General features: G+C 35.4%; 1 protein-coding gene across 7 annotated transcripts in view; it reads left to right on the top strand.

The window, feature by feature from the left end:
* Window positions 1-12,001, top strand: part of VAV3 (vav 3 guanine nucleotide exchange factor) — a 148,155-nt gene extending 136,154 nt beyond the window's left edge. For 5 of the 7 annotated variants that reach the window (XM_025152727.3, XM_015290228.4, XM_015290227.4 and 2 more), the window contains 3 exons: window positions 2,658-2,741; window positions 7,942-8,093; window positions 9,706-12,001. In XM_025152727.3, the coding sequence (XP_025008495.1) occupies window positions 2,658-2,741; window positions 7,942-8,093; window positions 9,706-9,747 (278 nt within the window). In that variant the 3' untranslated portion in view covers window positions 9,748-12,001. 7 annotated transcript variants of the gene reach the window in all.
* Window positions 12,002-14,562: the final 2,561 nt, after the last annotated feature.

Below are 14,562 nucleotides of genomic sequence, written 5' to 3'. Positions count from 1 at the left end.
GTTTTTAGAGTATATAACCAACAGAATAAGTGGGAATGTGTTTCTGAAAAACATCAGATAAACTACTGAAGACTTGGGGAAGTGTGTCATTTCTTGCTAACTGTCTTTGAGCCATTTTGGAGTTGAATGGCAATACTAAATTAATTTTGCTTTCCAGAACAATGTGAGAAAGATTGTATTCTTTATTTGTGATAGTTGTGTTTTCATTTACCCATTGAAAGAAAGAAAATCATGTGGCATTTCAGTTGATTTTTAATTTTTGATTTGAATCCTAACAGATCACTTGGTAGTTTTATAATATTTTATATTGTCAAGGAATGTACTTCTTTCAGTACCTACTATTTTGTTTAGAACAAGATCTTCATTTCACAGTGACAGTTAATTTTTCTTCCCACTTAAATTAGGAATTCTCATGGTCTTAAATAAGCCACCCACTCTTTTTTGATACTTAACACACACCTTTGATATTATTAGATCAACTGTTAGACGTTTACTTCTCCCAGTGTAGAAGTTAATTGAGATGACTTTTGGGGAAATGGTACATTTGTTCTTAATTTTTCAGATCCAGGGTTTTCTGGACTCAGGATGATCAAATCGTGTTTTGCTGAAAGAAAAATATTAACTCCTAAGCTAGATTTGAGGACTGATTTACCTTTTAATCTGTATTAAAAGTAAAAATGGAAGATGAGTTCACGTTCTTCTGCAAAATAGTTCTTGGCACTTTACTGGAAATTTACTGATGCTTTGCACAATCATTGCGAAATCTTTTTTTTTTTTTGTGAAACATTGATTTTAATGTACCTAAAACATGAGGCCAACAATTGCCTTACTTTTTTCACTTTCACAATAGGATTAGGTACATTATCAGGTCATGTTACTGCTTGTTGCATTAACTGTTGATACAGTAAATAAAGCGAGTGTCATCTCAGCTGTTCACAAACGAAAGAATCTAGCCTTTCTTTTAATGGACAACACCAATTTCTGTAGAAATCTGGTAGGATTTCCTTGCCCACACTGGTTTATCACAAAATCAAACCTCCAGTTAAATCAGATGAAGAATTTGCATGGTATTAAGATATATGAACTCGACAGGAAAGGACCAGCTACCCCTTGTGTAGCACCTGAAGCATATTTATTCCTGCATGCTACTTTTGCTCGTTTGCAATTTGTTAGCTATAAAGGCAGCTAATTATCCCTGAGAATGGAGACACTAATTTGTTAAAGTTGCCTTTTTTGTTTGGTTGACGTTTGCATACAGAATTATCACCTGGGGTTGCTGGCTCCTATACTCAGTTAAATTCATGCATTGTCAGATAATCCATTCAGTTTTAGATGCAGGGAAAGGACCATCAGCGTGAAGGAACAGAGGGCAGTTTTTAGTGTGCAAGAGTCTGTTACTTCTGTATTACTGTTGTACTGACTCCTAGATTATAAATGTGAGAATACTGTATCACCTGTGTTAATTTTATTTATGCTGGCTGTTTCACTGTCATAAATGCATTTATTCTCATCCAGGTAAGATGCATAAAACCGTATCATTGCCTCCACCATGGATTCTGTTTATTCCTTGCATAAAATAATTCTAGTCTTCATTGCTGCACAATAACCATTTTGAAGTCAAATGATAGTATTTCTTCTGTAGTCACACAGAGAAACAGCTTAATGTGATGAGTATAAGCCTGCTACATTTTAAAGGAACTGTATTGTTTACTAACAATAGATATTACTGGGTATTATTTAAAGGCTAGAGTATTATTTATCTAAATGAGAATGGACTTCAACTTTTTAAGTGCACAGTAGGGAGCAATTGTCTCAACTTGATTAGATTTTGTACGCTATGTAAAGATGAAAATGTGTTCATTGCTTCTTCCAAAGAATGACATAATGTGAGAATGTGACAACAAAATGTAGTTCCACTTAAAGTCATTTTAGTGAATTTTATCTAATTCTGCGTTTAAAAATGTGGTGACAGATTGCCCTAAGTTAGTTGGCAGTAGAACAAATGCATCTGTAGTCTTCCACCTGAGTTAAAGGAATCCCCTGTTACAGGGATTAGGATGATGTGCAGGTTCTGTCCAGTTGAAATTTACACTTTTTTTTGATTGAGGATTTTTTTCTTGAGTCAGGGAAAACTGCGAAGATGAGAAGTGCTGTTTGATCTTTAGACAATATAATTTAGCTGTGGAATTCCTATTTATTTTAATGATTATCCGGGCAAAATGTGTACTTTTACCCATGCATATCATGAGATCCTATTTCAACTGGTAGACTGTCTTGCTAATTGAGGGCATGTGACTAATCTTCCTGAGCTGAAGAGGAATTCTTATGTATGCATGAATTCCTGCATTTGTACTGTTATTAAGAAAGGCACGCAAAAATAAAAAGGAAAAAAAACTCTACTATATCTGAAAATATTTGCAAGAGTCTGCAGCTTTAATTTTGCTTCTCTTATTCTTTGAAAAATGCAATTGTTATAAATTAAATCATAGGTTAAGATTTTCTAGTTAATACAGTCAATTTCCTTCCAGACATCCTTAGTAGGGAACCTTAGTTTCCTTATTATCAATGAATTATATAGTTAAAAAACTATTATTTAAATCTTGTACCAATATTTCAATGTACTTTTGCTTTTCTCTTTTTCTCTTTCTTTCTCTAAGCCCCCTCTTTGTTCTGTGGGTTTTCTTTTGTAACTCCTCCAGACTTCAGCTTTGTTCCCCCTTCCTCCACTCCTTTCTGGTCAGGTACTGCTTTACTGCTTTTATACTCTGCATTTGTTTCTGTTTGTTTCTGTGTGTCAAGTGAGGGAAGGGACGAATCGCATACTTCAGTTCTTCACTGAGTCTGAAAAAGGAGTTTCTGAATGCTATTCATGAAGTGTAACAGGAATCAAACTCCTGAACTTCTGAAAAGGCGTGTATTTACAATAAAGGAGTTTTGAATAGCTGTTACAAAGCTCTTCAGTTCCACCCAATTCAATTGGTGATCAGTTGACTATTAATTTGCCGTGTAGCTTTGACATCTGTATATTTTAGTGTCCTTGTCCAAATACACAAATTAAAATTTTCTGTGTTTGCAGATAAACAATATATTCGTCCCATCCCTGCAGCAAACTGTACTGCAGAAACGTCTTAGAATACAGTAGTAGTTTTGTAGAAAATGTTTTTTTTTAAGTTCTTTATTAATGTGGTCAATTAATTTTACCCATCTTTTTCCAAATATTTTCTTTATTCTCATTTAAGCTGCTTTGGCTTTAATATAATCAAACATTTAAAACTGAGATTGCATAAAATGTTTGTAGTAGTAGTAGTGTTAGTCTCACTTAGTGCCCCAGTATAATTGTGACTTGCTCTGATCTCTGAGACATAGTGATCAAACAAGCAAACTGTACAGCTGGTAATTTGAAAGGCATTTGGCTAGTGGCCTTTGAGGAACCTAAAGAAGGAGTCCTGCTAATAACATGTTGGTTCATCTCCATGTATGTGGGAATGAGGACTTGTAGGGTGTGCAAATCAGGACTGAGGGTGGCTCTTTCCTGGGGAAAGGAATGTAGCTAACATGAATGAACTGATGTGTAGTCATATTCAGAATCTGCCTAGCAGATCTGAATAGGCAATATGTTTTAGTTTTGTCCAACAGAGGTAGTATAATTTCTTCATGCTCTGGGATGGATTCTGAAGGTTTTCCATAGCTCCTGGAAGACAGCATTGTAGGTGAGAGCTGAAGAGTAGAATGGTTAGTTATCACATTGTGCTGAGGGTTCCTCCCATGTGCAGTGTGAATCATACTACTATCTTCAATTACAGTGTTCTTCGCTGCTGCAAATGTTTTGGCCCTCACTAGTTTGAGTTGATTTCTTCCATTCTTATCTCCTTATATGTGAATTGTTTGGAGGGCATATACTAACTCCTTTTCAGTAGTCACAGTACTGAGAGAGAATCTAAGCTTTAAGGCACTATTTCAGTTAATGTTTGTTTATGTGGAAGGACCCATCTGTTGTGACCTAGCTGTTTACCTCGTGATCATGACATTCAGCTGGAATGTCTGAAGTTCGTGATTCTGACTTTAATCAGTAAAACGCAAGGCAATAAGTTTTGGTACTCTATTGTAGGTCAGTACTGTCTGTATGTGACTCCTTTAGGGTGGGGATAAAAGATGATCCATCTTGTGTTCAGTTGTGTGATACTTAATCTTAAAGACATTTTACTGAAACTGGTGTCTTTTTTCCATTTTTTGAGGAAGTCATGAAGTGGCCTACTGTGACAGACTGTCCACCATCAAGACGTGGGGTTACTTTAAACCTATCCCACCTTCCTGTCTATTCCCACATATGCTTTCAACAAATAATAATGTACTACCTTTTTCCTATGAAAAACTGCTTTATTGAAAAATATGAAGTAAAAAAAAAAAGTATTAGTTCAGTCTTGTGTATCAATCTATGTTGTGTCAAGTAATTTTTTATAGAAGTATAAAATAATAAAGGAAAATATTGAGTGGTAATTCTTAAATTAAGCTTGTCTACCTGTTAGAATTTTTTCATATTGTGATAGGCTACAATAAACTGTATGTTCTTAGTGATAACGTCTTTACAAAATATGCGGAAAGTATGTTTACATTTAATGAACAAATACTTATATTATTACAGATATTTTCTTTTTTTAAAACAATTCTTCAGAAGTAGCTTACTTTTGCTGATATGTGGAAGCTGGAACTGCAAAAAAAAAGAATGGAGCCAACTATTGAGCTCTACCAGAGCTGCTGCGTATGCTTGTGTGATAGAAATGAAGTGTGATTAAACAGTGCAAGGAAATTCTTTAAGTATGGCAACTAATATGCAAGAGCAACCTGTAAGGGGTGTGGTTGCTGGATTGCTAGGAGGCCATACCACAAGGAGAAAGAAACAACTGCTCACAGCTTTTGTGATGATAAATTGATCCTCCTAGATCATTTAAGATTTAGAGCCACAGGCAGGCTTAAGATTAACATTTGGAGCACAGGCTTACATTTAAGCACAGGCAGAAATGTGAGCTAGGCTAGTTTACTGTAATCCCATGGAGGCTCTTCTGTTTTTATCTCAGATACTTCAACACTGGACCGAGAGAGTATTGAAATGCCTTTGCAGCTTGTCGGTCTCATTGTCAGTGAGAAAACTTTCCAATATACTCTGGTGGGAGCTGAAGCTGACTACAGTTCCCTGTCTTGTCCTCCAGTTTGCAGAAAGGAAGGCTAAGTTAAGGAAAACTGTATTTTTCTCATTCACAAACGTGCCTTCAATTAGCTTAGCTCAGATTTCAGACTATTTCCTTTTCACCTTCACAGCATCTCCCTCTTAATATCCAAGGTATTTTTTCATGCTTCCTTGGTAGCTTTTTTTGCCTTTTTGCTTTAATTTCTCATTCATATTCTCCTGTAGGACGCTTTCTTTCCATTAATTTCTGCAGCTAATTCCATTCTGTCCTTCATTATTCTCCCTGTAGCCATCATTTTTCTCTGCTTCACACTGTGTGTTTTTTTCCCTTTGTTCTGTACAAATGTCCTTTCCACATGCCTTCTTCTTTCAAGATTCATTTAGCTAAGAACAGCTTGGTTTGAGATTTCAGGGCTGACAATCTCTATACAATTTTTTTTACTGTCACCAGAAAATAGGGTTAATATTTTTTCCAAAAATAGCACCAGATAGTTTTCCTGTATTCCTTGACTCATCTGGCATACTTTTTTTATATTTCTCACCATCAGCAAATTTTATATTAAATTAAAGGTGTAGAATTTGAAATTAGTCAAGAATTTACTACTTTCTGCCACAAGATTTTGGTGATTGATGCTTTATGCGTTTTTTTTTTTTGCTTCTATCTACTTTTCCCAGTTGACTTCACAACTTGGAAAACAATTGGAAGTCCTGCTCCTTATTCCTCAAATTTGTCCTTTTTCCTCACTTTTTCTGCCATAATTTTGCCTCAGTATTTTCTGCCTTATTCTTCTGTTTGTTTCTTCCCTTCCTAATTCTCTCCTTCCTTGTTTTCCCAAATTCATTCATCTTTGCCTCGTATTGTTGTCTTTCTTTCCTCTTTGCCTACTTTTTAGAATCTATAGTCATACCAAGCTCCCCAGAATCACTCCCTGCAATGCTTCTCCACATCTGCCCGTGGTGTTGCTGCACATTTATAAATGGTTACTGACTCTACAATCAATAACTGCTTTCTTTTTTCTCCCTCTGAAATGATTTCTGCCTAGGCTGTGGTTTTCTTTTCCTGCAAAATTGATTACTGAAATCCTGATAAGGTATAGGACATAATATTGCTGTCAGACTCTAAACAGGTAGTGACTACAGATGACTTGCTTACAGGGGAAAAAGTAATACATGGCCTAGATTTTTACAACGTATTCAAATTGTAAACACAAGCAATAACTTGAGATGCTAATTATTTTTTTATTGCATCTTGTTTATTCTGTATCAAGCATCTGATAAGCATATTCCAAATATGCAGTCTGAAATGTTGGACTAAATTTTAATGATATGGTATAAAAGAAGGTGTAATCTATTCCTATATTGGTCTTCAAGCATATTGTTTTTTGTGATATATTTAATAATAATTTAAATACAGCATTTATTATTATAGAGGGATCAGGAAGAATCCTAAGTAGAAGCAGTTATGAAAGTGTCATGATGTTGTATGTTCTGTGTTTCTGATTTAAAATAAAGGCAGTTTGCTATGAACATTTAGTATTACTCTGTCAAAAACACTGCAAAAACGAGTAACTAAGTGGTGTTTCTGGGGTGAAAAAAGGTGGTTTTATTTACTGTGTATGATGTTGCCCCTCATGAGTACTTGATGAATTATTTTCGGAAAGAAGCTGGCTTGCGCTTATAAATAAATTCTACCTAAAAAGATTTACAATAGAAAACGATTGCGAAAGAAAATAGCCTGTATTTAGAACAAACAAATATATAATGCTTTGGCCAAATATTCAAACTTCAAAATGCAAGAGGAGTAGATTTTTTTTCTGAACGGAAGGGCCTTCATCAAGAAGTGAAGCCATGCCCAGTTAGTCTCACTGGAAGAAGTTTTTTTCTTAAATAAAGACATATAACTTTGTAGTGTAGTAAAGATTTAAGAGAGATGAAGTTGTTTCTCACATGAGACTTTTTCTACATTTGTTACTTCAAAAATATTCTGTTACTCTTTCTGTGCCTGAAAATATCTGTGCTTGACATTGGCAAAATTCTTAGATTCTGATGCAGGTTACATTGTTTTAGTATGAATTTCACTGAAATCCAGAAAAAAATTAGCAGGCATTTTTTCCTTTGTTGAAGGACTTCTAGAACAGCTTCATTAGTGATTTTGCAAAGTGAAGTCCTAAAAGGTGTTATTGCATCAAGCAGTGCTTGTGCAAATTGTTAACAAATGATCTATACAAATTTGCAGCAGAAAATCTCATTTTTTGCCTATGCTGATGTTAGCTTCTGACTTGATGTACATTAATATTTAACCTGGGAGTTGTTTCTTGAAAGAACAGAACCTTATTCTGTTTGTTGTGCTTCATTAGAGGTGTAAACATAAATCACCTGTGAATGTTAATAATTCTTTTGGAAAGAAACTAGTGACCTGTAAATTATGTTGATGCTTGAAACTGGCAGTAAGTTCTGTTATGAAGCACAAAAAATACAGTAGTTTCAAATGTATTCAGCAATTTTGGGAGTGAAGGTTAGGTTTTTGTAGTTTGTCTAATTTGATATTTCTTTCTAAAAATAAGACTATGATGAATCACAATCTCTGCAACTTTTCACTACTCACCTACAATTAAATGTGGAGATGCTTTCACATTTGTGCGAAGTTGATGCCAGTGTATTTTGTTATGAAATCATATTACATTTTACAGTAATGTTGTCTACCTTTTGTTCCTGTTAAGTAATAAACTCTAATATCAACTTCTGTTTCATTTCAGTGCTAAGTCCAAAGGTGATAGGCATTGCCATTGCAAGGTATGACTTCTGTGCAAGAGACATGAGAGAACTGTCCTTACTGAAAGGTGACGTTGTAAAAATTTATACAAAGATGAGTGCAAATGGCTGGTGGAGAGGTGAAGTAAACGGAAGGGTATGTTTGTTTTCTTTCTCTCATTTTGAATGACATTGTGAAAAACAAAATCAAAAACCAGCAACAATAGAAAAAAAAAAACAAGAAAACAAATATTCCTACATCATGAGCCTTATTTGTATGTTTAAGTTGACAAGACGCAACATGTTTTCAGAAGTCCTGCTGGGTAGCTTTTCTCAGCAATTAAATTGTTTTAACGTGGCCTGCTCGGCTGCATGTTTAGACAAGATTATATGAGTGGAAAATAACCAGATTAATAGTAGTTGAACCTTCTTGAACTGTGTTGCTCACATGGATTTGGGGGTGGGATCAGAACCTCAGGATCTGGTTGAGTTCCTACTGCTGGAAATCTGGTTTGCAGATTGGCACAGAATGCTTTCCACCTCACTGCCAGACTACAATGCTATAGACTGAGACATGTTTTTCTTAAGAGACTTCTGCTTTTGATCTCTAAAAAACTGTGTTTGAGATTAATTATTGTGTGACTTCTTGATGCAGGTTAGTTTGGAATACTTTCTGCTTCCATTTCCATGTTTTAAGGGCTGAGATGCAAGGTCAAAGAGGGCCTTTTCTCTCTCCTGTTCTATGAGTGAGTTGGAGGAAAGTGATTTGAGTGGAAACTGGAAATGGAAGTTGGAAATCTGGTTGAAGTAGTTGAGGAAGGATATATCCAGATTTAGTGCCCTATCCAATTTGAAGAACTTCTTATGGCAGACAAGAAGAAAGAAGGAGTCAGAAGAAATAGTGATCATCTTGTGTCCTTTATGTGTTGAAGAAAATTGAACGTTTCATGTAGTTATACACTTCCGAAAGAACTCCTGTTATAAACTAGCATTCTTTCCGGTAGTTTTCACTGCCTGGAATTGAAATCATATGATTATTGCTGTTTATGCAATCACTTCTTACAGCGTTGTTTGAGGTTTGGTTTTGAGAACTTTCATCAATGTTGAATTGGCTTAAATTGACTAACGTGTAGATGAAAAACTAAAGTGAATAGTTAAGACAGTAACAAATATGATGTTGCTTCCCTATATGTCTAACACAGTTGTTATTTGACACATAATTTCAGAATGGAGATAATGGTATAAGTTATGAAGTATGACACGCTGGTCTCTGACTTGCAGTTCTGTCTCTTTTACAAGTCCTGTTGTCAAAAATGAGATTTAGCAGCAATTGAATCAGTCACTTTTAACTTTGAAAGAGGGTTCTTTGGACATGGCTGAAGCCTGTGAAATATTTAACTGTCCATTCAAGAGACAGCAGCATCTTGTAGTAGAAACTACTGGGAAAAAAAAACAACTGCTGCTGCAGCCTTTTATTTTTTATTTCTAAATGCATAGTTGTCCAATTTGGGTAAAAGTTCTTTTTCTAATTTTTCTATTTTGATTGAAAACTGAGGTTTTAGTCTCTAAATCACTGTATCTGAAAGTTATCTGTAAATTACTCTATTTACTTAAAAAAAAAAAAAAAAAAGTTATTAACTTAACCAGGGCAGATCAGACTAGTCTCTTAGTAATTTTTAGTTATTAAAGAGACTCATCCTTGTTTTTACCAAGTTTGGGCTTTTAAAAAATGTATCCTTTTTTTCTGTTTTCTTTTTCTTCCTTTTTAGGTGGGCTGGTTTCCATCTACTTATGTTGAAGAAGATGAATGAATTAAAAACTTTTCTCTGCTGACCAGCAATTTCAGGGATTGTAGAATTTAATAACTTCAAGCATTAATGGTCTTGTTAAGTACTTAGGCAGCAGCATTTTCTGTCTGAACCTTCTAGTCTTATTGTTGGGATTTATAAAGAACTTTGTACTAGCAGATTATTACCTTGCCCAGAGCTGTGCAAGAAACAACCTGCCACTTTGCTGTCACTGGGGATCAGTACAAAGTCTGGCGCTCACCTTTCCAGAAGATTTCAGGAAAACAAATTTCTTTATTCTTTTTCATTTTTTTACACTGTACTACACCATGAATAGTAGCTATGGCTGAATGTTTAATAAGTCTGTTTTCTTCTAGCTAACATCTGTGATGGTACGAGGAGATGAAGGCTTATTATTCCTTATCACTGCATGCAGAAAGCGTAGTTCAGTCATTCAGGTGGGCATAAACTGTAGGCAATAGACTTTTCAAAACATCAAACTACCTTACTTATCACCTTGTAAACAGTTCTACACTAAAAAATTCATTCTGAAGGAAACATAAATGTAGTAAACACGAGTAGCATGTATGCATATATAATTAGTTAACTGAATTCTTTGAGGTTTTGCCTAAATCTTCTAACAATTTGTTTAAAGAAAGCATTTCTGAAAAGTTAGGTGACATGATATTGCTTGAGAAATCATCTGTGTAGTGGAATTCTGGGTTCGTTCTTTGTCTTCTCAGCTTTATTAGTTTAGCAACTGATCACTGAATTGCAACCTGAGGGTAATTATGGCAAGATTCATTTAAAAATTTTAAGCATTTGGATTAAATAATTATTGTCATGCTATTGTATAGCAGGATATACTGATGCAGGATGATTTCATTTCTTGAGAACAAAATTGTATATCTTAACCTCTTGAATGATTCACATGAACTTTTTGATGCTTCCAACTATAAGCTGTTTTTCCTGGTTAGACAGGAGCTTCTATTCCTACTTAGATCACCTTTTGTGCTCTTAGAGGTTAATGCAGAAGGAACTTGCAGAGTTCAGCGTGCCTGTTCCTCTCTTGTTTCCTGGGATGTTAATGGCAGAGCAGTGAGTGATGGTTGCAGTGTTATGAATATCCTCAAGTAACAGTTGAAGTCAGATTAGTTAGCTTGAAAGATCAGTACTCAAAATGGCATCTGCCTGTTGGGTGAGGCAGTTTTTTAAGGTATTTATGGAGTGTCAGAAGTGCTTTTAAGTTAAAAGAAATGTGGGTGATGCCTTCAGATTTACTGCTTATAATATTTAGATAATTTCTAACTCATCTTGAAAACTTCAGAGAAAGTAAAGCTCCTTCTTCACTTCCCTCCTGGCCATCATGAAGAACCAAGCGCAGCACAGAAGATCACTGTAAACCCCTTCCTTCTCTGCAACCATCGTATCCATCTGTTACACCTAGCACATGCTGTTATGTGACCAGGTAAAAGTGAGGATCTCCTAATTAGAAATCCTCTACTTGTCAGATTCAGCCTTGCAGATGAAATTCTGCTGACACTCTTAACTTTTCAAGGATTTACCTCAAAATTATGTAAACTGTGATTATGTTAAGTACATTGCTTTATGGAACGATTCAGAGTGTTTGTAAATATGTACATTATGCATAAAACATTTTGTAAATGACCTGTGCAGCAGTGTAGACTGGGATATACTGTGTTTGATCATGTTTTGCCATGCAGTTTTATTGTTAGTTGTGAGCCTGATCCTATGTTCCCTAAGTAGACAAAAGTTGATGCATAATTTTGTTCTCTCAAGGTAGAGAAATGGGCTATGGGCCTGTGAAGTGTTTAGTGCTGTGCTGTTGTACAGTTCTGAGAAGAAGCAGTCTAATTCAAGGAGTTAAGAAATGCATCAGTCATTCTGGACAGCTTGAATTTAGAATCATTTTGAGTTCTCTCTCCGTCCTAAAATTACTGTTAAGCCTTTAAGCAGCTCCTGAATCCAGTCCATCAGCCTTTCAGAAGAATGAAAGCCATAGATGAACTTACTTTTGTGGCATAAATCTACGTGTTATTGTCTATGTTTAATGCCCTGTATTAATTGAGTTAATGCTGCATCTTAAACTATATTTTCAGTACCAAAGACTTCTAGAAAATCTGGAGTGTTTCCTTCATGTGCTTCTTCTGCTTGTATGGAGGTTTTGATGTCATACAATGCTGGTATTATCGTACTTCAATTTGTAATATGTTGTAAATATGTTAAATATAATAAACTGGTCAATTTGTTTTTTTGAGTATGTGTCAAAATGTGTAGCTAACTAGTTTGAAGGTTGTGCTCTGTTTGCCTCACAGTCTTCTCATTGTGAGAAGAAGCTGATAATGCTGTTTTGGTTTCCCAGATCTGTATAATCTTTGTTTAGCTGTAGGACTGAGCTGTCAATGTAAATGGGTTGTTATTGGTTTCTGAGGGCTTTTTGTGGCTGGAATGATTTGTCTTTTTCCACACTGAGACAAGTGGTGCATTTTGTTTATGTTCTAACTATAGAGAAAACTGTGGAATCAGTCATCTGCTATAGATTTTCATCTGTTACAGCTACTAACTTGTAATTTTTGACAGGGGAAAAAAAAAAAAAAGGAACGGATACGGGAAGTTTCCTTTTATGTACCATGCTTCTTAGGAATGTCCTTCCTGTTTCACCTTGTTTTTTTTTTTTTTCCTGCCTTTGCCATATATAAATTAACATGAGTTTTGGTTGAATTGAGCTCAGATCTTGAAAATGTAGTCTGTGTTTATTTTCAAGGGCTACTTGCTAATCTTTGAACAGTGTAACCCACTCGTACGTTCTTTACAATATAAAAATTATCATGTTTATGTAAGTATTTCTGGATAGGTGAATGAATTCAGCAAGGTCAGTGATGATACAATTGAAATGTTGCTTAATTGTGCTACTTGTATTTTTCCAGTAGCAAGGCTTTTCTTATGGAACTATCTTTCTAACAGATAATTATTGAACTTAATGAGGCATTTACACATCTTTATAGATGTAAGGCATAATTTTCCTGTCAGCTATGAACATTTCCCGTAACTGAGTCACACCTAATGTAAGATGCAAAAATGTTTCTCAGTTAAATTCTCTTGTTAACAGTATCACACTCAGTTACAGATGTTTTCCTTCTCCTTTTATGTGAGAAGAGGGATGCATCCTCTGATGGGTGAGAACTGTAACTAGGGCGTGAGGACCACTTATGAGTGGATACTAGTTGAGTTTCAGAGTTCTGAGTTTCAGAAACTTGCTTGAAAATCTCAACTTGCCCCCCCCCCCCCCCCCCCCTCCCCCCCCAAAATAAAATAAAATAAAATCTTGGACAACGGAAATTAAGTCAACCAGAATGAAGAAGAGTATAAGGTCAATTCTAATGGTTTTAGTAGGTCATGGAATATAGAATATAGTTAGTAGCTCATAGAATTTAGTAGCTTGAGAGAGGTGCTGTCTTAAAAAAAAAAAAAAAAAAAAGAATTGTTTTTTTCTGTTGACTTGGATATTCAGTGCAAAAATGTGTTCCTAATTCACAATCAATATTTTGAACTATTATGATAAAGAAGTTGCAAATGCAGGTATAGTTTATGCACAAATGTTGTTGTGCAGATCACCCCACTTGAGGATCATCAAGGCCATCTCCTGGTTCTGGTACCAGTTGGGCTGCTGAGATCTTCACGACTGCTTTATCTGAAATTCTATTTCTTCTGTTCACAGAGCACTGCTTCTTCCACTTAAGCAAAAGAGGAAACGCTGCAAACTGATTTCTAATACAGTGTTCAGTGGCTCTACTTTCATCTGTAAATTGATAGCGATCATCACGGAACATGAAAAACATCATCAGCTAAGTTATACCAGTTATGCTGATAGACAGGTGTTCAGGGTTAACCACAGTAGGGTAAGCACCACACAGCTCACTTTCTTTACAGTGGAACAGGGGAAGAATAAAAATGAGAACTTATATCGAGATGAAAATAGTTTAATAAGGAAAAAGGGAGTGGTAGAAGAAAAGTAAGTGACACAAAACCAATCTCTCACCACCTTCCAACAGTAGAGTGATATCCAGTCAGTTCACAAGCAGAAGATAGCTAACCTCCCCAAAACTTCCTTTTCATTTTCTTGCTGAACATATTGTTGTATAGCAAGGAATATTTCTTTGATTAATTCCAGTCATCTGCTTGGTTGTGTTCCCTCTCAGCTTTTTGTGCACCCCTGGTCTATTCACTGGGTGTGGGGTGAGAAACAGAGAAGGTCTTGATGCTGTGATAACACTGTTGAGCATTGGTTAAAATAGTTCTATTGACTCTTTTGTTCACAGATCTAAAAACAGCATTCTATGAGCTGCTATGAAAAAAAGTGAACTCCGTGGCAGCCAGACCCGTTATAGCAGGTATAGTAGTAAAATAATGAGTAAACCAGGAGATACTAGCTGTACATGGAATCCATGTACTTAAGCAAGCCACATTAGTATCTGTTTTCAATAGTTTCAGCAAGGGTCATTTGTCATGCACAGTGTCAAATCTTTTTACCTCTGCATCTCAGAAGAAAAAAAGAAGTTAATATATGACCTAGCCTTTCTTGAAATGAGTCATGGAATTTTAGCTTTTACTTAGGTAAGGGAGAGGTAGTTTGGAGTAATTTTGACTTCACAAAGCTATGGGATGTTAATGGTACGTACTTTTTCACAGTGCTGAACTGTATGATGCATTTAAAATTACTGATAGAAGTATGGAAAGGATTATGCATCAGAAATTGACTGCAAAAGAGTGATTCATTTTTGCATTATTTTAGCAACTTCCCTTTCAAGAACAAAGAGC

Source organism: Gallus gallus, chromosome 8, assembly GCF_016699485.2.
Source record: "Gallus gallus isolate bGalGal1 chromosome 8, bGalGal1.mat.broiler.GRCg7b, whole genome shotgun sequence".
Taxonomy (NCBI): domain Eukaryota; kingdom Metazoa; phylum Chordata; class Aves; order Galliformes; family Phasianidae; genus Gallus; species Gallus gallus.
This window is presented reverse-complemented; position numbering and strand designations above follow the sequence as displayed.